The sequence below is a fragment of the Leptodactylus fuscus genome, chromosome 11, assembly GCF_031893055.1.
Source record: "Leptodactylus fuscus isolate aLepFus1 chromosome 11, aLepFus1.hap2, whole genome shotgun sequence".
In the NCBI taxonomy this organism is placed as follows: Eukaryota; Metazoa; Chordata; class Amphibia; order Anura; family Leptodactylidae; genus Leptodactylus; species Leptodactylus fuscus.
The window spans coordinates 66,164,148-66,189,644 of NC_134275.1; the positions used below are offsets into that span (position 1 = coordinate 66,164,148).

General features: G+C 46.6%; 1 protein-coding gene and 1 long non-coding RNA gene across 2 annotated transcripts in view; one reads left to right on the forward strand and one right to left on the reverse strand.

Moving 5' to 3' along the window:
- SLC9A6 (solute carrier family 9 member A6) overlaps positions 1 to 15,588 on the reverse strand; it is a 34,823-nt gene extending 19,235 nt beyond the window's left edge. Inside the window, exons 1-3 of the mRNA XM_075259289.1 lie at positions 15,306 to 15,588; positions 5,078 to 5,277; positions 2,778 to 2,855 (exon numbers count right to left, since the gene is read on the reverse strand). Of these exons, the coding sequence (XP_075115390.1) occupies positions 2,778 to 2,855; positions 5,078 to 5,277; positions 15,306 to 15,582 (555 nt within the window). The 5' untranslated portion in view covers positions 15,583 to 15,588. The remainder of the gene's footprint in view (positions 1 to 2,777; positions 2,856 to 5,077; positions 5,278 to 15,305) is intronic.
- Positions 15,589 to 21,348: 5,760 nt separating this feature from the next.
- LOC142185642 (uncharacterized) lies at positions 21,349 to 24,264 on the forward strand. Its single transcript, XR_012711872.1, has 2 exons — positions 21,349 to 21,407; positions 23,765 to 24,264. It is a non-coding gene; the product is annotated as an uncharacterized LOC142185642 (long non-coding RNA).
- Positions 24,265 to 25,497: the final 1,233 nt, after the last annotated feature.

Here is a 25,497-nt window from a genome sequence, read left to right on the forward strand (position 1 = left end):
GAACACTAAGGGACATTATACCGTGTCAGGAACACTAAGGGACATTATACCGTTTCAGGAACATTATACCGTGTCAGGAACACTAAGGGACATTATACCGTGTCAGGAATACTAAGGGACATTATACCGTGTCAGGGACACTAAAGGACATTATACCGGGTCAGGAACACTAAGGGACATTATACCGTGTCAGGAACATTATACCGTGTCAGGAATACTAAGGGACATTATACCGTGTCAGGAACACTAAAGGACATTATACCGGGTCAGGAACACTAAGGGACATTATACCGTGTCAGGAACATTATACCGTGTCATGAGCACTAAGGGACATTATACTGTGTCAGGAACATTAAGGGACATTATACCGTGTCAGGAACACTAAGGGACATTATACCGTGTCAGGAACACTAAGGGACATTATACCGTGTCAGGAACACTAAGGGACATTATACAGTGTCAGGAACACTAAGGGACATTATACAGTGTCAGGAACGCTAAGGGACATTATACCGTGTCAGGAATACTAAGGGACATTATACAGTATCATGAGCACTAAGGGACATTATACTGTGTCAAACATTAAGGGACATTATACCGTGTCAGGAACACTAAGGGACATTATACAGTGTCAGGAACATTATACCGTGTCATGAGCACTAAGGGACATTATACCGTGTCAGGAACACTAAGGGACATTATACCGTGTCAGGAACACTATACCGTGTCATGAGCACTAAGGGACATTATACCGTGTCAGGAACATTAAGGGACATTATACCGTGTCAGGAACACTAAGGGACATTATACTGTGTCAGGAATACTAAGGGACATTATACTGTGTCAGGAACATTATACCGTGTCAGGAACACTAAGGGACATTATACCGTGTCAGGAACACTAAGGGACATTATACCGTGTCAGGAACACTAAGGGACATTATACCGGGTCAGGAACATTATACCGTATCAGGAATACTAAGGGACATTATACCGTGTCAGGAACATTATACCGTGTCAGGAAAACTAAGGGACATTATACCGTGTCAGGAACACTAAGGGACATTATACCGTGTCAGGAATACTAAGGGACATTATACTGTGTCAGGAACATTATACCGTGTCATGAGCACTAAGGGACATTATACTGTGTCAGGAACATTAAGGGACATTATACCGTGTCAGGAACACTAAGGGACATTATACCGTGTCAGGAACGCTAAGGGACATTATACAGTGTCAGGAACACTAAGGGACATTATACAGTGTCAGGAACGCTAAGGGACATTATACAGTGTCAGGAACGCTAAGGGACATTATACAGTGTCAGGAACGCTAAGGGACATTCTACCGTGTCAGGAACGCTAAGGGACATTCTACCGTGTCAGGAACGCTAAGGGACATTCTACCGTGTCAGGAACGCTAAGGGACATTCTACCGTGTCAGGAACGCTAAGGGACATTATACAGTGTCAGGAACGCTAAGGGACATTATACAGTGTCAGGAACGCTAAGGGACATTATACAGTGTCAGGAACGCTAAGGGACATTATACAGTGTCAGGAACGCTAAGGGACATTATACCGTGTCAGGAACGCTAAGGGACATTATACAGTGTCAGGAACACTAAGGGACATTATACAGTGTCAGGAACGCTAAGGGACATTATACAGTGCTATGATCACTAAGGGACATTATACTGTGTCATGAGCACTAAGGGACATTATACCGTGTCAGGAACATTAAGGGACATTATACCGTGTCAGGAACACTAAGGGACATTATACCGTGTCAGGAACACTAAGGGACATTATACCGTGTCAGGAACGCTAAGGGACATTATACAGTGTCAGGAACGCTAAGGGACATTATACAGTGTCAGGAACACTAAGGGACATTATACAGTGTCAAGAACGCTAAGGGACATTATACAGTGTCAGGAACACTAAGGGACATTATACAGTGTCAGGAACGCTAAGGGACATTCTACCGTGTCAGGAACGCTAAGGGACATTCTACCGTGTCAGGAACGCTAAGGGACATTCTACCGTGTCAGGAACGCTAAGGGACATTCTACCGTGTCAGGAACACTAAGGGACATTATACAGTGTCAGGAACGCTAAGGGACATTATACAGTGTCAGGAACGCTAAGGGACATTATACCGTGTCAGGAACACTAAGGGACATTATACAGTGTCAGGAACACTAAGGGACATTATACAGTGTCAGGAACGCTAAGGGACATTATACAGTGCTATGATCACTAAGGGACATTATACTGTGTCATGAGCACTAAGGGACATTATACTGTGTCAGGAACATTAAGGGACATTATACCGTGTCAGGAACACTAAGGGACATTATACCGTGTCAGGAACACTAAGGGACATTATACCGTGTCAGGAACACTAAGGGACATTATACTGTGTCAGGAACACTAAAGGACATTATACCGTGTCAGGAACATTATACCGTGTCAGGAACACTAAGGGACATTATACCGGGTCAGGAACACTAAGGGACATTATACTGTGTTATGATCACTAAGAGGCAATGGAAGCTTCTAACAGAACAACCAGTGCACATATGAAGACGGCATATGTATGTAGGCTGTCATGAATCTATACTTCTGCTGTTTGGATGTAGTGTTATATATGCAATTGTTGGTGATGTTTACACGTATGTATTTGTACATGTGTAGATAAAAATCTTGGAATAGAATTTAAAAAAAAATGAAAAAAAAAAATCTATGGCTGCACGGCACTCGTACATACTTACTCTTTTCAAGCTGTATCCTGCATAAAATATAATTGGAGGAAGAAGAATATTGAAGAAAACTTCAGGGTCAAATATAATCTGCAAACAAAGCGGAATATTCACATTTATACACAATTCAGTCTCATTGAAGAATGAAAGCAAATAGATGCAGGCGCTGCCTGTAAGGGACACTTCTGACTAACACAAAGCCTCTCCGAGGGACAGGGAAGCCATTGCCACATAGTATAGTAGAGGTGTCACCCAGACAAGGATCGTGCTTTGTATTCCGTCCGGGGGAGTCCGCATGGGGAGTCCCCCCCCCAGAACAGGATACCGAACGCAACTGCAAGTGCTGTGCAGTGAAAGCACATGGATCCCCATAGACTATAAAGGGGTCCGTGTGCTTGCCGCCAGATCTCCGCACTGAACATGCAGACAGGAAAGTAGTTCACAATCTACTTTCCTGTCCGCATGATTCTGTGGGCAGCGTGCAGCAAACACATGGACCCCATTATAGTCTATGGGGTCCGTGTGCTTTTACTGCACAGCACTTGCAATTGCATTCTAGGAGGGGCATGCGGACTTCCCCGGACGGAATACCAACGCACACGTGAACCAAACCTTATCTATATCATATAGACTGCTCAGTAATGGAGAGAAATCTTTCCTGCAGCAAATGCCATAATTTTTGCAGGCTGAGAGCTCATTTCATGGACACAACACATGACAAATACAGACCCTATAGCTCAGTTTGCATTGGACTCAAATTTGATAGGAGGAATATCACTGCTCGCTATGTCCTTTGAGCCCTCATAGCGACAAACAAGGGTCCCATTCTAAGTGACCTGTGCTAGGCCATCAGTACCTCCTCTGTAGGGCCGACATCCAAACCCCACACAGATCTGCTGATCTGGTTGTGCAGGAAGCTACAGCAGTGGATGGGGAGTGGAAGTCGTCTGCTCCACTATATAGGTCATCATTACCAAAAATGCATTCAGAGACGGAAAACACCTTTATACCCGTCACATGATGGTTCCCACAGAACTTAGTGACATCTAAAGCCACAGAGCAGAAGTGAACACAGACATGTCATGTCCAGGAAAGCAGGGTGAGGAACATAGCAGCACCCACAGAGCTTGTCACCCATCTGCCATGACATATATACAGTGATACAGACATGGAGTATACATTGCTGTGTATCGCTGCATACCTGCTATTCAGAACCCTAAGAAAGGAGAATGACAGCTACTTAATAAATTGTACTGACAGCCATATATACCAGCAATGTCTCACTGGTTAACATGGCACATCGGCCAGAGAAATGACCCAATGAGATACACGCACTATACATAGCTATTCACATTACATGTACAAACACACCATCAACATTACATGTACACACGCATACTATACATAGCCATCTGCATTACATGTGCACACGCACTACACACATATCTACATTACGTGTGCACACGCACTACACGCATATCCACATTACACAGCACACGCACTATACACATATCTACATTACGTGTGCACACGCACTATACACATATCTACATTACGTGTGCACACGCACTACACACATATCCACATTACGTGTGCACACGCACTACACGCATATCCACATTACACATGCACACGCACTACACGCATATCCACATTACACATGCACACGCACTATACACATATCCACATTACACATGCACACGCACTATACACATATCCACATTACACATGCACACGCACTATACACATATCCACATTACACATGCACACGCACTATACACATATCCACATTACACATGCACACGCACTATACACATATCTACATTACACGTGCACACACACTATACACTAATCTACATATCTGCACTATACATACCATCTACATTACATGTACACAAGCACATTAAACATCCATCTATATTACATGTACACACAACCTATACATAAACTACATTACACGTAAACGATACATAGCCATCAACATTACAAGTACACACACATTATACATAGCTATCTACATTACAAGTACACACGTGATACATAGCTATCTATAACTATACTTACACATGTGATACCTCCACCTTGCTATGCGAGTTATGTCATTGAATTCCTGATTAAGATTTGGGAGCAGGCGGCAGCCAGAGCGAGCTTATCTAAGAACTCAATCACAACCCTGGTATTACTAGTGCAAAGACCAACAGGGCTATAAAACTGATGGAGTTCCCTGATAACCCTGCGGTCTAGATTATTCTTTGCACTAGTTGTGCACTACAGGCAGATGTCATGTAGGATAGCAGGAGATCCTCACTCACCTTCCTGAGCATTTCATTGTCTTGCAGATTGTTAAGCTCCTGGGCGCTGATTTCCCCTTTGAGGGTGTACTCATAGAAGGTACCACTGACATTGACCAGCAGCGTGGCCGGAGTCACCTGCTGCTCGCAGCTCACTGTTACGTTGTTTGCATCGCTCTGCAGGTGCACTCCGTATCGCAACACCACACCGACAATAACACCTGGAAAACAAGACACTCTTATTAAGTAGCTGGTCAAGACTTAAAGGGAATGTGTTATCAAAAATTAGACAATTTTATTTTGTAACTTTCCATGTCACTATCTATATTTAGAAAAAGCATTATGTCCTGCAATTTCACTGCTAAGCCTAATAATAGACTGGCACTTGTCCATTCTGTAGGGATTTTCTTTCCAGCAGTGACACAGGGATTTCATTTACATCACAAACAAGACAGACAGGATTACAAAAGAAGATAACACCCATCATTGCAACCACTACTAACAATAGATCATAAGACTGCTTAGCTATTCCCCAGTAGAAAATTCTCCCATAGACCTCACCGAATTGGCTCCAGACTATTGCTGCTTAAAGAGGACCTTTCACCTCCTGGGGCACATGCGGTTTTATACACCACTAGAAAGCTTTCCCGTTCTGTGCCCCCGGTGAAGGGCTATCGGTGCCGGTACCGTAGCTCTTCACCGTCAGAAGGGCGTTACTGACAGTCAGTCAGGAACGCCCTTCCTAACAGCAGAGCCTGATATTACTCCCCGCTCTCACAGTACAGTGCTATAGGCGTTGCTGTGAAGAAGGGCGTTCCTTACTGACTGAATTGAGCGCACTGTCGGCTTTCTAGCGGTGTATTATACCGCATGTGCCCCAAATGGTGACAGGTCCTCTTTAAGGCCAAAACTATGCTGTAAAGTACATCACTAAAGACAGTTAAAGCAGAAGACAAGCTCAGGCAAAATGGAAGCTCCTGAAACTCACGTATAGAAAAATAGAATAAAAATCTACACATCAGGGGGAAAAAAAGAATAAAAATAAAAATCATAAAATGATACATTTCACCCTCTGGTTTTAAGAAATAAAAGTGAGTAGCATGCAGACGCCATGACTAGACTGAAGTCCCTCCCCACCCCTGTGACTACTACCATAAGACTTTTTATGCTTTCAAGCATTTAGTACTTGCATGTGATCAGGCCAGTTTATGGTGGAAACCCCCCCCCCCCCCAAAAAAAAAAAAAAAAAAAAAAAACACCTGACAGGTTCCCTTGAAACTGGCAGAGAGGGGCCATCATGAGGAGATATGCAAGGGGCTGGTTTGGGTGAAATGCCTTCAACGATGAACCACTTGGTCTACTTTTGTGAGACTACGAGACTGTAACCACATTGAGAAGACCCCCCTAAACCTGTACTAGACTTCCTGTGACAGATTTACAGTTTCACCATATATCATACCAACTGGTCGTCTTCTTTCGAGAAGACCACCCCCCTAGATGACCCTTTTCAATGGCATTTTTTAGTGGTCATCTTAAAGAACTTTCACTATTGTGAAATGAATGCAGACTCTTTTTTTTTTTTTTTCCTTTATGACATCTCTTTCTCGAGAAACCACCCCACCCTCCTGGCCATCTGGAGATTGGTGGTAGAACCACATTGGAGATCCACACCACTATCTTCTGGGGCTTGAATGAACTTACACATAAGGAGACAACACAGAAATCTTGCCACCAAAGATGCCATCCAAAGACTGAATGCAGATGTGAACCGGGCCTATACGGGTTAGCGGTCAATGGGCACATATAGATTAACCTGCTGTGACCACATGCAAGCCTAAGGCCTAATGCACACGACCAAGGGTGCAAGTTGCCTAAGGATAGGTCATCCTAACTCTTGGAACAGCCCTTTAATTACAGGTAAGTCACAATCACCTTGAAGATTATACATGGAAAATATATGAGCACGCCAGACAATGAGGTAAGCGGAAAAACAACTTCGACCTGAGACAACACAGTTCCACCACTTGATAAAATACAATGAGGCCAGTTGTCAGCAAGTACAGCCAACAGGGATATGGCCTCTCCTGGACTAAACTATAGAAGAACTCCGCAAACACCAGATCCTCTACTGCGTGATCCAGCTAGAGAGAAGAAAACGCACAAGAAACTATATTTAGTCTGTGGCTTCCTCTCTTCGGCATACGCCAGTGCTCGTGGTTATGGTTGTAGGCTGCAATGATAATACAACCGCAGGGCAGCTGTATATAGTACACAGAGACCTACGAGGATGTAATATGTAACACGGCGATAACCAGATACATTTGTAGCTATATTGTTTTGTTATGCTATTGTGCGCCAATGTTTCTCATAGAAGTCAATGGTAACTGTTCACAATGCGCTGCCTAGGGATAGGCTGTTCCTCCTGGTTGACAAAACAACTCTTCAGACCTCGCAATCTCATCGCAGGAGATCTGATGGGTAGAAGGGAAGGATAAACCGATGGAGTCAGAGTATTTTCTGACTCCGGCACCTAGTCCCGGGTCTGAGCTGTGCAATACACCCGAGACCTGAAATTTATGCTGCAGACACAGCTCTAGTGCCCGCAGCATTACTGTATGATTATATAGTGTTAATTATACTACAGCACAGAGCGGTAAGGGGTTAAAGAGGTTCTCCATGGAGTTTCTGTATACTTACCTGCTCTGGGCTGCTCCAATCCCCTGGCACGAGACTGAGGCCAGTATGTGGTCCCCAAGTTGCTCTGTCTCCTGCCTCTTCTCCAGGATTTAATGCTAGTTACTTGTGCTACGGCAGATGGCATACTACAGCTTTATAAAATTAAAGCCAACCCCATGATACAGGAGAAAAGGGAGTGGGCGGAGCTACTTGGTGGCCGTGGGCTAGTTCTGAGCATGTGACCTGAGGCAAGGACCAGCCTAGGACTGGCACCTAAAAGTCTCTTTGGAAGTGAGCGTTTCATGTTCGGGATTCCCCCAGACTATTTTAAAGGCCATCTCCGCATGGATAAGGGGAGCGTTCACACTACCGTCGGTGTCCGACAGCTAGTGTCCACTGCTAATGTCCGTTCAAAATCTTACGAGGACATTAGCAGCGGACACTAGCTGTGTCCGTGACATTTTGCATTGATTTAAATAGAGATTGGGTGCGTTCTTTTGCACTCCGTGCCTGTCCTTAACTGTCCGTTCCCAAATATGTCCGACTTTTCAAGCGGACAGAAAAACCCGACATGTAGGTTTTTTCTTTAGATGTCTCCGCGCCGCCGTTCTGTATAAATCCTGGTTTTCGTCAGTATACAAATGAGTTCTCTCACAGCACTGGGGGCGGTCCCCAACACTCAAGCAGCACTGGGGACTTCCCCAATGCTGTGAGAGAACTCTCTGGCGATGCCTCCATCTTCTTCAGGAACAGGGTCTTCTTCGCATCTTCTTCTGGGGGTTGGCTTCAAACTTCTAGGCCTCAGGCAAAGCCGACTGCGCATGCCCACCGGCCACAAGAAAATGGCTGCTTACACATTATTGTAAGCGCCACTTTCTTGTTGCCGGCAGGCATGCTCAGTCAGCTCTGCTCGAGGCCTAGAAATTTGACCACCAGCGCCAGAAGAAGACGCATGAAGAGGCCATTCTTGAAGAAGATGGAGGCGTCGCCGGAGAGTTTTCTCGCAGCATTTGGACCGCCCCCAGTGCTGCAAGAGAATTCATTTGCATACCGACAAAAACCGGGATTTATACCGAACGGCGGCGCAGAGAAGACATCTAAAGGTAGGAGAAGAATAGCCTTTCTTAAGGCTATTCCTACGTGTCAACAAGAAAAAAAAAATTATTTTAATAGTAGAATCCCTTTAAATCTTGATTACACAATGACTTAGCTTTCAAGCCCTTGTGATGTGTGCACACGGAAAATGTGTCAAAATCCACATTGAAGAAAAAAAAAAAATAACTGCAAACACACCCTAAGAAGGTAGTATCCAGATCTCTGCAGGGGAAAAGTCAGATGTATGGTCATCCTTCTAATAGGAGCCATAACAATGAATGCGGGATCCCTCTATGACGCCATATGCCCTATTACAGCATATGAACAGGGGTGATCGTCACAAAACAACCTGCTGAGAATATCTACTTTTATGTATATCATCCACAAAGGACATCAATAAATGGGTTAAACCTTATGCAGTACACATCGGAGGCCTCACCCTTATCTGGGTTACTGTACACTTCTGCGTTCTGAACTTTGGCTGGATTACTCCAGCTTTTCATTTTTTATCATGCGAGCTGGATTTCTATCATGTGATAATAATGTCCTACAATGTTGCTGAGCCTGTGTGCTCGGTAAAGAGACTGACAGCTATTCCTAGGCATATACTCAATTACAGCCTTCAATGTCATGGAATTTGGGGGGGGGGGGGGGAAGAACCCCATTATCTAATCCTGAATGCAGAATCACTTTGGCACAGCGCTTCTGTTCCAATGCCTTCTTATACAGCATAATTGCAGGAAAGACGAATTCTATTGTAAAATATACCAAACGCCACCCAATCATGTAAGGCCTTATTCACACAACAGTTACAAACAGCTGTTGTATTGGGGGATTTTAAGACTGGCATTCTGTATGCCAGTCTTATCTCGTTCTCCCGTTCGAGCAAACTGCACCTGAATTATTAAGACGGCCATGCCCCAGAATTGAAATCTACATCAAGGGCAAAGCATCCAGAGTCCCCCTTTGCTCCATGCTATGCCCCACTTTCAGACATAGCGCACACAGAGGTAAGTGGTGCATCTTTTAGAATAGAAGGGGTGCAACTGCCAGGACCCCCACATATCAGCTGTCTTACACAGGCTGCTCTCTCGCTATACCCTTAGTGGCCACCTCAGGTTCCAGTCCAAAATATGGAAAGCTGCGACTGGATGCCGCTGCAGCGTACCGGCATCTAGTTGTGCACACCGCACCGGATTAGGCGCCTAGTCGGGAGTGTCTTCAGGCGGAATCGCGAGGCGACTCTGCCTAAAGAATGTGCATGTCCATTCTTTTTTCCGGAAGCCAGAACAAATGGTTCCCGGTAAAAAAGAACTGACCGGCTCCCATTGATTTCAATGGGAGCCGTCTTTGTGGTCAGGATTCTGAGGTGGATGCGGCCTCAAAATCCTGACCAAAATACCCCGTGTGAACTCAGCCTAAGTGAGTAGTACAGCTCACAAGCACAGGGAAGAGCTGATGTGCAGTCCCAGCAGTCAGACCTTGACCAGTCTGACATGAATCATAAAGAGACAACTGAATGTCATGTGATACAATTGCAAGTGACGGGCTGGGCCATTACAACACACATCATAATGATGATAACCTAATATACTGCAGTCTACAAGCACATCTGTCTGTATACTCACAGGGCACTATGGACAGATCTGTCCCTCTTATAGGAGGAGAAATATATTGGATTAAAGCGCGCCGCGACTTATAAACTGCTCTTCATGAACCAATAGAACATGTGAATATAACAAACTATAAGAAACATTGGAATATATCTTACTAAGGAGATCGGTTTCCTCCTCCACTTATTAAAGGCATTCTACCATTAAACTACCTTTTTTTTTTCTTATGAACACGTCGGAACAGCCTTAAGAAAGGCTATTCGTCTCCTACCTTTAGACGTGGTCTCCGCCGTTCCGTAGAAATACCGGTTTTAACCGGTATGCAAATGAGCTCTCCGCAGCAATGAGGGCGGGCCCTAGTGCTGAAACACCGAGTAGCGCGTCCCCATTGCTGCCCAGAGCTCTTTCCTGCGCCGCCTCCTTCTTCTGCAGCAACTCCGCCTCTTCTGGCTTCTCTTGCTCTTGTAGTTCGATACAGGAGCATAGAGAGGCCACCCCAATATGGCTGCCGGCCAGCTCTTGTATTGAACTGTAAGAGCGGCTACCCCAAAATGGCCACCAGCCGGCTCCTGTATTGAACTGCAAGAGTGGCTACCCAAAAATGGCCGCCAGCCAGCAGCCATTTTTGGGTAGCCGCTCTTGCATTTCAATACAGGAGCCGGCCGGCGGCCATTTTGGGGTGGCCTCTCTATGCTCCTGTATGGAACTACAAGGGCAAGAGAAGCCAGAAGAGGCAGATTTGCTGCAGAAGGAGGCGGCGCAGGAAAGAGCTCTCTGGCAGCAATGGGGATGCGCGTATCGGCCTTTCAGCGCTGGGGCCCGCCCTCATTGCTGCAGAGAGCTCATTTGCATACCGGTTAAAACCGGTATTTCTATGGAACGGCGCGGCGGAGACCACGTCTAAAGGTAGGAGACAAATAGCCTTTCTTAAGGCTATTCCGATGTGGTAATTAGAAAAAATAGTAGTTTAATGGTAGAATCCCTTTAAGCTGTTATCATGATCCCTATCTTCAAGCTGAGCCAGAACTTTATGGAAAAGGGAGGGGGTGGAGGAAGCTGCTGACGGCTGCTTAAAGTGCAACTAAAATCTCGGACAACTTTTGATTTTGTGGCTTTAATATCCTATGAAAAAATTTTGGCTCCTTTCTGTGAAATCCTTCATTTTTTTACTATTCCCCTTGTTTCTGTATTGAGAGCTGTTCCTGCCTCTCACTGAATGTTACTGTGTATGGAATACGGGGATGTATAACATGGGGGGGTCAGTCCAAACAGTTATATCTAGGACGTAATAAAACATACAAACTGGTTTTTGGTGTCATATGAAGGTGCAGATTCTCTTCTTTCATGTGACACTAAGGCTGCAGTGCTATCTATTGTATTTCCAGAGATATCACTGGTTGTGAACACAGTCAGGATTGGGACATGTATATAATGCAGCTGCATATGAATAGCCTAACCAAACTGTATTAAACCAGTAATATCTCTGGAACTAACATACATAAAATTGCATATAAAAGAAGAGAATCTTCACCTTCATATGACAGAAAAAAAAAGTTTGTAGGTTTTATAACGTCTGCCATATATTTGCTTAAAAATGACCCTCCCCTCATTTTCTCTACATTTTACACAGCTCTATCCTCCATACGAAAAAAAATTCAATATAAAAGCATGAGAAAGAATCAAGAAATGCAGGATTTCACAGAGAGGAGACCAAATATGTATATTACAAAATGAATTCATGATACAAATACTGCCAAAAAAAATTGTCCAAAAAGTTTAGTTATGCTTTAATTGCCTCATTCTGTGCACGGATAGCCTCTTATCTATAACCTAGCAGTGTTAAGAGCTACCTGACTCACAGAATAGCAGAGTGTAGCAGCAGCAATGACTTGAGTGTCTTTTCCAGCAGCCTCTTCTTTGACCCTCCTCTCTTCATAGACTAATAGGTAGAAAGTAACTCATCCTGAACCCTGGAGAAGAAAACATGTTTCTTTAATAAGATATATTACAAAGTTTCATAAATTCACTTGTACTATTCATTTTCGCACAGTGGTTTATAACTGGAGGTACCCTTTAATGTCTGTCCATTGGGTGGTCGGCCAGTTCTGCCATAATGGGGGGGGGGATTTATTAAGACTGATATTCTGGATACTAGAATTAATAATTCAGGTACACTCCCATTGGATATGCCAGAACTCTTCACATCTATGACAGTTTTCTGATATAGGAGGCATAGTATCCCCCCCCTAATGTGTATTGGGTTGACCCAATTGTAACAATGGCAAATATCAAGGTAAATAAGGACATTTCCGTTCTTTTAGATCTTGGGGCAGCTAAGGTTGGGTTCACATCTGTGCTGGAGTCTCTATCCCAGTGACTACTGAAAACTGCCGGACATAAAAAGAGCTGCAAGTCCGACTTTTCCGTTTTAAACGACTGACGGATCCCATTATAGTCAATGGGGTTGGTTGGGCACTGTTGGTGTTTGCTGTTATAGTGGCCCATTATTCTGATCCTCCGACTGACCAGAACCACAGTCACCCAGGCACAGATGAGAACAAACCCATAACAGTCATGAGACGTGTCAGACAGCTGCTGCTTAATATTCTCTCCCCAGTCGGACACAGGCATGCTTGGCTGGGCCAGGCTTGCATATACATGGGCAGTCAGAGGGAATAGCTCGGCTACATGTACACAATGGTAGTGGGTTACTGCCTGCAAATAATGGAGAAAAAAAAAAAAAAACATGTCCACATTGCATTAGTATATCATCTGCAAACATAGATCTGCAAAAAGACTGGTGCGACCCCCTACACCTTATATCTGTGAGTCTGTGCCACAAATACGGACAGGAATAGGATCTGTCCCATATTCTGCAGTTGATTTCTATGGCCCAGACACGTATGGGGACATAGCAATGAAGCGGTCCATATACAATCTACAACACATGAAAAACAACGACAGTCGTGTACATGGGGCCTTAGACAAAAGGGTGAAGGGTAACAACTACCTAAAAAGCATGGTCAGCTTCAGACACCCCCACAGGGGCTACGCTGGGTTTGGTTGACATCACTTTAGAAAGTTTAAGCCATACACAGATCTGATGAAGATACAGTATATCCTTATACCAGATCCATTATAGAACAAGTATAAGTGGGATCCAAGCCTGCCATACAGAGAGGGGCATCATGGACTGGATAAAGGGGGCACAGGCGGCTGGCATGTATAACTACAGGGGGTTGTGACATAAGACCACCAGCGGCTGGCATGTATAACTACAGGAGGTTCTGGGGTTGTGACATAAGACCACCGGCGGCAGGCATGTATAACTACAGGGGGTTGTGACATAAGACCACCGGCGGCTGGCATGTATAACTACAGGGGGATCTGGGGTTGTGACATAAGACCACCGGCGGCAGGCATGTATAACTACAGGGGGTTGTGAGATAAGACCACCGGCGGCTAGCATGTATAACTACAGGGGGTTGTGACATAAGACCACCGGCGGCTGGCATGTATAACTACAGGGGGTTGTGACATAAGACCACCGGCGGCTGGCATGTATAACTACAGGGGGTTGTGACCTAAGACCACCGGCGGCTGGCATGTATAACTACAGGGGGTTGTGACATAAGACCACCGGCGGCAGGCATGTATAACTACAGGGGGTTGTGACATAAGACCACCGGCGGCAGGCATGTATAACTACAGGGGGTTGTGAGATAAGACCACCGGCGGCTAGCATGTATAACTACAGGGGGTTGTGACATAAGACCACCGGCGGCTGGCATGTATAACTACAGGGGGTTGTGACCTAAGACCACCGGCGGCTGGCATGTATAACTACAGGGGGTTCTGGGGTTGTGACATAAGACCACCGGCGGCTGGCATGTATAACTACAGGGGGTTCTGGGGTTGTGACATAAGACCACCGGCGGCTGGCATGTATAACTACAGGGGGTTGTGACATAAGACCACCGGCGGCTGGCATGTATAACTACAGGGGGTTCTGGGGTTGTGACCTAAGACCACCGGCGGCTGGCATGTATAACTACAGGGGGTTCTGGGGTTGTGACCTAAGACCACCGGCGGCTGGCATGTATAACTACAGGGGGTTGTGACATAAGACCACCGGCGGCTGGCATGTATAACTACAGGGGGTTCTGGGGTTGTGACCTAAGACCACCGGCGGCTGGCATGTATAACTACAGGGGGTTCTGACCTAAGACCACCGGCGGCTGGCATGTATAACTACAGGGGGTTCTGGGGTTGTGACATAAGACCACCGGCGGCTGGCATGTATAACTACAGGGGGCAGTGACATAAGACCACCTGTGGCTGGCATGTATAACTACAGGAGGTTTTGGGGTTGTGACATAAGACCACCGGCGGTAGGCATAACTACAGGGGATTCTGGGGTTGTGACATAAGACCACCTGTGGCTGGCATGTATAACTACAGGGGGATCTGGGTTGTGACATAAGACCACCGGCGGCTGGCATGCATAACTACAGGGGATTCTGGGGTTGTGACATAAGACCACCTGTGTCTGGCATGTATAACTACAGGGGGATCTGGGTTGTGACATAAGACCACCGGCGGCTGGCATGTATAACTACAGGGGGTTATGGGGTTGTGACATAAGACCACCTGTGGCTGGCATGTAAAATCACAAGAACTTTTTCTTTGCAAGGGGGGGGGACCCATGTTCCATACAAAATGCAGCAGTAAGTTGTCATCCGATGCCGCTGTAGTTCTGGGACCGATACAGAGGAGACAAGACACAAAGTTTATGGAGTAGTTGATGGAGCCGAGTGTGGTGCCAGCCCCGGACCCCTGCCCACCCACCCCGGGCCGGTACTGACCGTAGATCATGGCCAGACCAGTCTCATGGAGAAAGCGAAACCTGCGGTGCTTGAATAACCAGATAGTGAGGATGGTGAGGGTGAGGAGCAGGATGAAGATCAGCAGGTTGGTGCTGTCCTGCCGGTGAATGGCCTCCACCCGCTTCTCGGTCACGATTTCCTCCATGGCGCTGTCTTCTGCCCAACATAGGCCAGTGGCGATAATACACAGGAGGGGCACCGCCAGCCAGGGATGCCTGCCCCGGGAGCCCGGCACTACTGTACCGTACGCCGCCATGTCTGGGGCCGGTCTGCCTGCTAAGGTCCTCCCAGGGAATGAGTCAGGGAGCAGCGGCTGCCCGCCCCCGGCAGGAGGAGGAGGAGGAGGAGCCCGGGCCCCAGTCAGCAGCGCCGGCCATACTGCCTGCTCCTGTCACTGCACCTGGCGACTAGTCACGTGACCAGCAGAGGAACAGCCTGACAAGATGCTGCTGTGCCGACACATCTCTGTATACACACACATCTATATATATATATATATATATATATATATATATATATATATATATATATATATATATATATACATTGCGAGTTCACACTGCTTGTTCTGAGCCTCAAAAAGGAGCTTTCAATGCACCTTCAATATTCTCCCATGTATGTCAATGGCAGACTGCTAGCTTCCCTTTGTATGTAGAAAAGACACATTAATAGTTTATTTTTGTCAATGAACTAAATAAAGCGAAATCCCCTCAATATTTAAGTGTGACCTTAGCCTTTGCCTTCCATCAATTCCTCTCTGGGACAGTTTTTGAATGAACTTGACAATGTAGGGGGAATGCCCCGGGCAGTGGCGTAACTAGGAATGGCGGGGCCCATGGCGAACTTTTGACATGGGGCGTCCCCTGACCGACACCGATGCCGAAGACCTTGACCGACCCCTCCTCCGCATTTCTGCACGCTCTATTATGTCCCTCAGTGGCCCCTGCACATAGTATTATGTCCCTCAGTGGCCCCTGCACATAGTATTATGTCCCTAGTGGCCCCTGCACATAGTATTATGTCCCTAGTGGCCCCTGCACATAGTATTATGTCCCTAGTGGCCCCTGCACATAGTATTATATCCCTAGTGGCCCCTGCACATAGTATTATGTCCCTAGTGGCCCCTGCACACAGTATTGTGTCCCTTAGTGGCCCCTGCACTCAGTATTATGTCCCCATACTGGCCCCAGCACACAGCATTATGCTCCACTATGGACACCCATACTTTTCAGACCCCAGAGTATAATAATCGGAGACCCGGGGGAATAAAAACATTTAAAAAACTAGTGTTGCTGACCTGTCCCCCGGCTCCGACGCTGTCGGCCTTCTTCAATGACGTCGGACGTCACATGACCTGGGACGCAGGCCGGGTTCATGTGACGTCAGAGACGTCAGACAACTAGGCCTTAGGCCTGCCCAGATTGTGGAGAGGTAAGTAACAGTGTTTTTTAGGTTTCTTACCTCTCCCGGGCCTCCAATCATTATACTCGCGGGTCTGAAAAGACCTCCCAGTATAATAATAGTCTTTGTGGGGCCCGCGGTGTCACTTACTGATCCTGGCCCAGCCAGGATCGATAAGTAAATAGGGCCCGTTACCCATACCTCCCAACCGTCCCGATTTCCGCGGGACAGTCACGATTTGGGTGACATATCCCGCGGTCCCGGTTGGAGGGAGGTATGTCCCGATTTCAACTCAGATCTGCGTCCAGAGGACGCAGATCTGAGTTGAACACATATGCGCTGCTGTGCGCCTCTCTCGCTGACACATATGCGGCTGAAGCGAGGAGCTGACCTGTGTCAGCTCCTCGCTTCGCCACTGCCGCCGGCTACTGGCTTGCAGACGCGATGTGACACATGTGATGTGTCATGTGACACATCGCGTCTGCAAGCCAGTAGCCGGCGGCAGCGGCGAAGCGAGGAGCTCACACAGGTCAGCTCCTCGCTTCAGCCACATATGTGTCAGCGAGAGAGGCGCGCAGCGGTGAAGCGAGGAGCTGACATGTGTCAGCTCCTTCCTTCAACCGCATATGTGTCAGCGAGAGAGGCGCGCAGAGAGCGGCGAGGGAGTGGAGGAGAAGGTAAGTGTAATGTGGAGGTGGAACGTGAAACTGGGGGCAGATGAAGGAGAGGACGGCATGACACTGGGGACAGAGATGGAGGGGACGGCATGACACTGGGGCAGAGATGGGGGGAAATGAATCTGGGGGCAGAGATGGGGGACATGAATCTGGGGGCAGAGATGGAGGGACATGAATCGGGTAGAGATGTGGAGACATGAATCTGGGGGCAGAGATGGGGGACATGAATCTGGGGGCAGAGATGGAGGGGACATGAATCTGAGGGCAGAGATGGGGGGACATGAATCTGGGGGCAGAGATGGGGGGACATGAATCCGGGGGCAGAGATGGAGGGACATGAATCTGGGGTAGAGATGGAGGGACATGAATCTGGGGTAGAGATGTGGAGACATGAATCTGGGGTAGAGATGTGGAGACATGAATCTGGGGCAGAGATGGGGGGACATGAATCTGGGGGCAGAGATGGGGGACATGAAACTGGGGGCAGAGATGGAGGGGACATGAAACTGGGGGCAGAGATGGAGGGACATGAATCTGGGGTAGAGATGTGGAGACATGAATCTGGGGTAGAGATGTGGAGACATGAATCTGGGGCAGAGATGGGGGGACATGAATCTGGGGGCAGAGATGGGGGACATGAAACTGGGGGCAGAGATGGAGGGGACATGAAACTGGGGGCAGAGATGGAGGGGACATGAAACTGGGGGCAGAGATGGAGGGGACATTAATCTGGGGGCAGAGATGGAGGGGACATTAATCTGGGGGCAGAGATGGAAGGGGGACATGAAACTGGTGGCAGATGAAGAACACTTTTGAACACTTTTGATATACAGCATGTGAGTGGTTTGTATTCTGCGCATAACACATCTTTCCCAGATTTGGATACCGATGGCATCTACCCCAGGGGCCTACTTGCCCCTCACAGAGGTTGTTCCTGCCATGTTGGAGAACTAAGGCGAGGTTCACAGCTGCGCCCGATCTCCACCTGGGGATTCTGTTCCCCATTCCACTTTAAAAATGCAAGCAGCACTTTTCTCTACGTTTTTTGCCCTTTTCGGGCAGAAACCCAGCAGACCCTATTATAGTCAATGGGGTCTGCGGTTTTCCAAGGGTAACCACTTTTTTAGCGACTGCTTATATCTAGAAGCTACAGAAAAAGTATTGGTGAACTCCCAGAGGTCCAGCAGCATTCTTGGGCAAGAGACGCTAGAAATATCACACCATGTGGTCATACCCACTGTAAGGGCACTCGGTCTCCGCTTTGCAGGTTTACGTCTTCTGTCCGAGAAAATGGATAGGAGACGGAAACAGGCAGTCAGTTTTCAAACCCATTCATTTGAAAGAGTTTGCAAAGTGTCCGCCGGTGAGCGTGAACAGGAGACGGAAACCCGCCAGTCAGTGGTCAGTGTCCGCCTGTGAGCATCTTCTGGTCTCCATTTTTTTTAACCAAACACAAAGTCCTGCATGTCCGACTTTGTGTCCGGTTAAAAAAAAAAAGGTTTCGCTGCGGAGAGGCAGAAGACGCTCACCGGCGGACACTGACCACTGACTGCCGGGTTTCCGTCTCCTGTTCAGCTTCTCAAGCAGAAGACAGAGACCCACAAAGTGGAGACCGGGCGCAGGTGAGAACCCGCCCATATATGTATATACAGTGCAGTACTACATGCTCTTCTCTTTACCTGTGCTAGAATCAGCTGATCTTTTCATTACCAACTGTTTCTCCTACTTCTCCTCCTTCACACAGTGTCAAACTGGAATGTCTAGGGCCACCAGTGGACTTGTTTCTAGGGGCCCACTGCCAGGTCTCCTGCAGATCAGTTGCACCAAGAGACTTCAGTTAGGGTGCATGCACACTGAGTAACGCCGGGCGTGTATGAGAGCCGTACACGCCGGCATTACAGCAGACTGCCGAACACTTCCCATTCACTTCAATGGGAGCGCTCGTAACAGCGGCGTTTACGAGCGCTCCCATTGAAGTGAATGGGAAGTGTTCGGCAGCCCTGCTGTAACGCCGGCGTGTACGGCTCTCATACACGCCCGGTGTTACGTAGTGTGCATGCACCCTTACAGGAAATAATATGTTGGGAGCTATGCTCCTCACCCACCATACGATGTGCACCTCTGCAGTACCAAAACCCACCGCTTCACCCTGTATAGTAAATAACCAGAGTGGCTCCTAGAATTGTTAACATTATCTGTGGCCACACTGACCTGGAAAAGCTGATCTGCGGGTGTGTTGGCTGTCAGACCTCTGCAGATGTAATATTGATGGGTTATCCTAACGATAAATATTCTAAATATGTATAAGCTCTGTGAAGAGGCTGACCAGGAATTGGATCAACCCATGAGGCAAGCAGGAGGTGTAAACTAAGAAAAAATAAAAAATAAGAAGCACGCTCACCTGTCCCCGGCTCTCCGCTGTCCACCACCAGTGTCCATTCAATCTCATGACTGCTGGGACCTATACTTACCAACCATAAGTTGCAATCCCTGCCCCTTACCAAAATATAGCATGGACACCGTCATCTTTGGTTAATGGGATTGGCCACAGCTTTATTTAATTATTTATTATTTATTTATTATGCTTACTTATATAGCGCCATCATATTCCGCAGCGCTTTACAGATATTGTCAGTCACTGTCCCATATAGGGCTCACAATCTACTTTCCCTATCAGCATGTCTTTGATGTGTGGGAGGAAACCGGAGTACCCGGAGGAAACCCACGCAAACACGGGGAGAACATACAAACTCCTTGCAGATGTTGTCAGCAATGTACAGAAGCAAGGATCAGAAGACACTGCGTCTGCTATTAAGGTAATTCATTTCCGATGATTGCCACCGCCCTGATTGGGCCCCTGACCAATGCATTTGCATTGGCAAAATGCGGATTATTAGTCAGGCTCAAGTCCCAGCAGGGGATTCATCGGTTCCCTGGTGGGCCAGTCCTACCCTATATATATATATATATATATGCACAGCAGTGTACACTCCTGTACAGATAACTGTCTCTTGTGCCACTTTTTATTTTTATTATGGAGGCATCAGTCAGCAATTATGGTATAGGCCTAGTAAATTTGCATCTGCTATGTGCTATAGTGACACTCTGCCATAATACAGCTTACAGAGTCTCAGACTGACACATAGCAGAAACCAGAAGAAAAGGAGCAGTCTCACTCCCTGTAATGAAGCCTACGACCCACTAGAGGTCACTATAACCTCAGGAACCATTCGAATAACGCGGCTGTGAAATGAGTGCGGCAGATTCGTCATTGCTTGTGGTCTTGTGTCTTACATAGTAATTAAGAATTCTGGGACAAGAACCAAAAACAATAACGGTACTTTTCCGTTATCGGGCCAGCATCGCAGTTCAGCACCAGCATCGGGATAGCAGTCAGCAGTTCAGCATCGTGAATTACAGCCGAGGACTGCTGGCCTGATCCTTGTACCCAGCTCTCCTTACATCTGCCCTATACCCTCCCGCTACACGACTAGGCCTCACCATAAATACTGACCAACACTACTAGTTAGTCGCCGGACGGTGCAAGAAGTTTGTCCCTCCGGCTCGCCGTAGCGCCCCGTTACTATGGTCAGTGCATCCCTTTCAGGGCCTGTATTGAGCCCCAGTGTGTTTCCTTCTGGTCTCCGGTCTCGGTACTGGCCATGGCTTCCAGTGCGAGCATCTTCCTCCTGAACGTGAATGGACAGATTGAGAGCGCCGAGGTGAGGCCTAGTCGTGTGGCGGGGAGGGTACGGAGCAGATGTGAGGAGAGCTGGGGGGTAGCACTGGGAGGATGGGGGCATCGCTGTACTGGGTACTAGAGACAGGGCACAAGCATCGGGCCAGCAGTCCTCGGATGTAATTCCCGATGCTGGACTGCTGTCCCGATGCTGGTGCTGAACTACGATGCTGGCCCGATAACGGAAAAGTACCACAATGGTACAGAGGTGGCTGTGTGAGGGCTGAGGACTGGTGAGACTGGAGACAAGGACTGGCACTGCTGGTTAGTGGCTGCTGCATACATACATACATACATACATACATGCATGTTGTGGGGAGGGGAGATAGTCACAAGCTTGTTTCTTTCCCTGCATAATGTATTGCTATGTAGAGGAATCTCTCCATACTAAATATATATATGTGTGTTTATATGTCAACATACAATATACTGGCATGTACATAACAATACATTATACATGTACTATAGAGAAGTGTATGAGACAACACTACCACACAAGCTATTAGAGCTGGCAGGAAGACGTCTTACTATCCATCATGTCATTGGTTCAATCCCCGCCTTGCACCTAATAAAGTAACCTGTTTCCAGGATCTCTAGACAATGTCTTCCTCTCTGAGCAGAGAATACTAATAACCGGGTGACAGGACAATGTGAGACTCCCAGGAAAGTGTAGTCACTACGTTACACTGGCCTCACTATACAAACCAACGGCATAACTAACAAAACACTTCTGACTCTACCCCCCAATCCTCCCCTAGGCATAGCGCCCCCTTTCCTGGCCCCCACACAGAATAACATCCTATTTACAAATACTATAATGTCACATAGTGGCCCCTCTGCACAGTATAATGTTTCAGAATGGCTCCTTCTCATAGTATAATGTTCCTTAGTGGCCGCTGCACACAGTATGATGTCCCATAGTGGCGCCTTCACAAGATTTAATCACCCATAATGGCCCCTCCACACGCTATAATGCCCTATAGTGGCCCCTCTACAAAGTATAATGTCATATAGTGGGCCCTCCATACAGTATTATGCCCATGTTGGCCCCTCCACACAGTATAATGTCACCTAGTGGCCCCTCCACACAGTATAATGTCACCTAGTGGCCCCTCCACACAGTATAATGTCACCTAGTGGCCCCTCCACACAGTATAATGTCACCTAGTGGCCCCTCCACACAATATAATATTCCATAGCAGCCTCCATACAGTGTAATGTTCCACAGTGGCCCCTCCACACAGTAGTATATCCCTTAGAGACCCTTCCACCAAGTACTATGTTCCATATGGGCCTGTCCACACAGTGTTATGTCCCATTGTGGCCCCAACAGTGTTCATTGCAAATATCACAAAAATTTTCAGCAGAACCCAAAGTTATTGGGGTATACCACCCACAAACTATTATTATACTTTGGGGTCTTTTCAGACCAGAGTATAATGATCAGAGGCCCCGGGAGGTGACAAGCAAAAGTAAATGGTACTCCCCTCTCCTGGGCTCCGGCGCAACTCCCTGCTGTTTTTGGTCCTCTTCAATGATGTCATAGTCACCGGCGCCATTATGCGTTCATTATACCTTCTGTATCAATTCCTCACGGTTTTCTAGATTTCGGCTTGACCATGGTCATGTGATTTACGGTCCGTGGTCATGTGATGAGCACACAGCTCGTTACCAGGCATATGTCTGATTATTGTGCTGTGACTACAACGCGCAGCACATGTGTACTCACCACATGACCATGGACCATACATCACATGACCATGGTGAGAGTTTTATCCTCTAGAAGTAACAGAATGAATGACAGCAAGCCGAAATCTAGAAAACCGTGAGGAATTGATACAGAAAGTATATTGGAAAATTCTATATCTTTTTATTGTACATTTGTTTGTCAATATTGGTCTGAAAGTGGCCAACCCCTTTAAGCGCCGGGGATCAGACCTTATTTGCAGAGATGCCCCTAGGTGTCCAAATATTGGAAAAACCTTGTGCGTAATCCTGCTTTTAGAGGTGCCTTTGCCACGTGTACTGCTGTTATTGCATCATCTGGCTCCTAGACTAAGTTAAAAACTAAAATCCTGTATTGAGCAGAATACAATTACCTCTGTATGGAATAGTGCAGCTGTGATTGATACCACATCTAAAGCGCACAGTGCAGGTGAAGTAAACAATGGAAAAAAACTGAAGAGTTCACTTATAACATCAAGACTGACCAGTGGAGGGCGCTCTTATTTCACGATCAGGTTGCAGCTCATCATGAATTAGGTTCTTCCCGTCCACGCCCTTGCACTTAGGTGCAAATCTTTTGCAACCCCGAATTAAACATCATTTACACCACTTTTGACAGTCCAAGCGCAGCGTAGACAATTTTTTGGCACATTTTCCTTACCAGAATTCACATCCCGAAACTCACCATGAAGTCGAACTATTTTGAAAACACGCACAGCAGAGAAATAAAGCCGTATATTTATTCTTGTTACTGTTTTATCACCAAAGGGTCAACCTCAGATTTCTACTACAGGTTCCATGGAAAAAAATACACACTGGATTATTCCGCTGAAAAATATTTCTATGTAATACTTCTGTGCCGAAATGTCGCATTGACCATTTCTGTTTGTTCGCAGCGCTGAGGTATGCCAAGGAAAACAGGCTAGGGCCATAAACTCCACTGAACGGCCGCTCGCACGACAATGGAAGGAGCGAACAGTCAGGACGGCTCCGAACACTCAGAATGTCATTTTACCATAAAACTAAAAACCAGACACGGAAGGTCCGAGCTCAAGATACCAAAAAGTCAAAGTGGGGAGGAAACGTTCTTGTTCCTGTGCCGCCATCTAAGAATCCCCCCAGAGAAGATAAGACTGGTCTGTAGAGGAAAGATAGTGACCCAGGACAATCTATCCTCTATTATAGGTAACGGAGCCGTTTTTCAGGCATTTGGGGAAGAAGCTGAAGATGAAACTGGTCTGGATGTCAGAGACATTAAGGTGCTGATGGATCAGTTATCAGTGGAGAGGGACGTGGCTGTAAAAGCTTTGAGGAATACCGGAGATCTTATTGACGCCATCTTATATGTTTCTGACAACTTGTAGCAGCTTTATGAATAAACAATGCCTATATTTTATCTAGCGGTCTTGTTATTACACTTGTCAGTATTCATGGTCATATGGCTCATAGGTCTGTGTAGTCACATGTTCATGAACCATTGGCTCAGGAGTCACGAGTTTCTCTAGAAATCTCTCCATGTGACTCCTAAACCCTTAAAGGGATTCTATCATTAAAATCACATATTTTCTCGATCACACATAGGAATAGCCTTAAAGGGGTATTCCTATAACTTGTTCTGCAGCCTGTAGGCTCTGTGCTCTCTTCACTTCCTGGATTTCTTGGCATATTGGTGGGCGGGGTTACTCTTGCTCTGCTATCTGATATGTTTGCAGTGAGTAATGAGGGATTGGTTGTAAATGCATTACAGTGTAAAGCTGATGTGGAAACTGATGTAGCAGAGTTGGATTTGAGTCAGTTTGCATTACATACAGAGGTAATGGACTCCCTATCTCAGCCCTTATCAGCCAAATTCAATTAAACCCGCTGATAAGTGGAAAAGCTGAAGATAGACAGCACAGTAATCCCAGAGCTCTCACCTCCCCCCCCCCCCCAGTGGCCATAGAAATGCAGTGTCAACAATGAAGTGAATAAATTAAGATAGCGGCCACACAAAGCAGTTTTGATAAGGCAATGTATTTAGGAAAAGTCTTAAATCCACATAAACTAGCAGTATAGCTAAGATGCTTTTCATGGGACAACCCCTTTAAGAAAGGCTATTCTTCTCCTACCTTTGGATGTGTTCTTTGGGCCACCGTTTGGTATAAATCCTTGTTTTTTTTCTATATGCAAATGAGTACTCTTGCAGCACTGGGGGCGGTCCTCAGCGCTCAAACAGCACTGGGGGTGTCACCAATGCTGTGAGAGAAATCTCCAGCGCTGCCTCCATCTTCTTCAGGAATGGCCTCTCTGCGCATATTCAACCGGAGCTGGGTTCAAATTTCTAGGCCTAGGGCAGAGCCGACTGAGCATGCCCGTAGCCACAAGAAAAATGGCCGCTTACAAAGTAAGCTGGTGTAAGCGGCCATTTTCTTTCATACACCACTATCATACACATATCATTATGATAGACATCATGATAATACTTAAGAGTTAAGGTAAGTCCACACATTGTGGAAAAATACGCACAGCAAACACACTGCAATTTCAGCGGACTTTCTGCTTCCATTATACGTATCGGGAAATTGCTGGCGTTTCTATCAGTATAAATGACTTGCTGTGATTTGCAAAACCACGACGGTTATGGAAATCA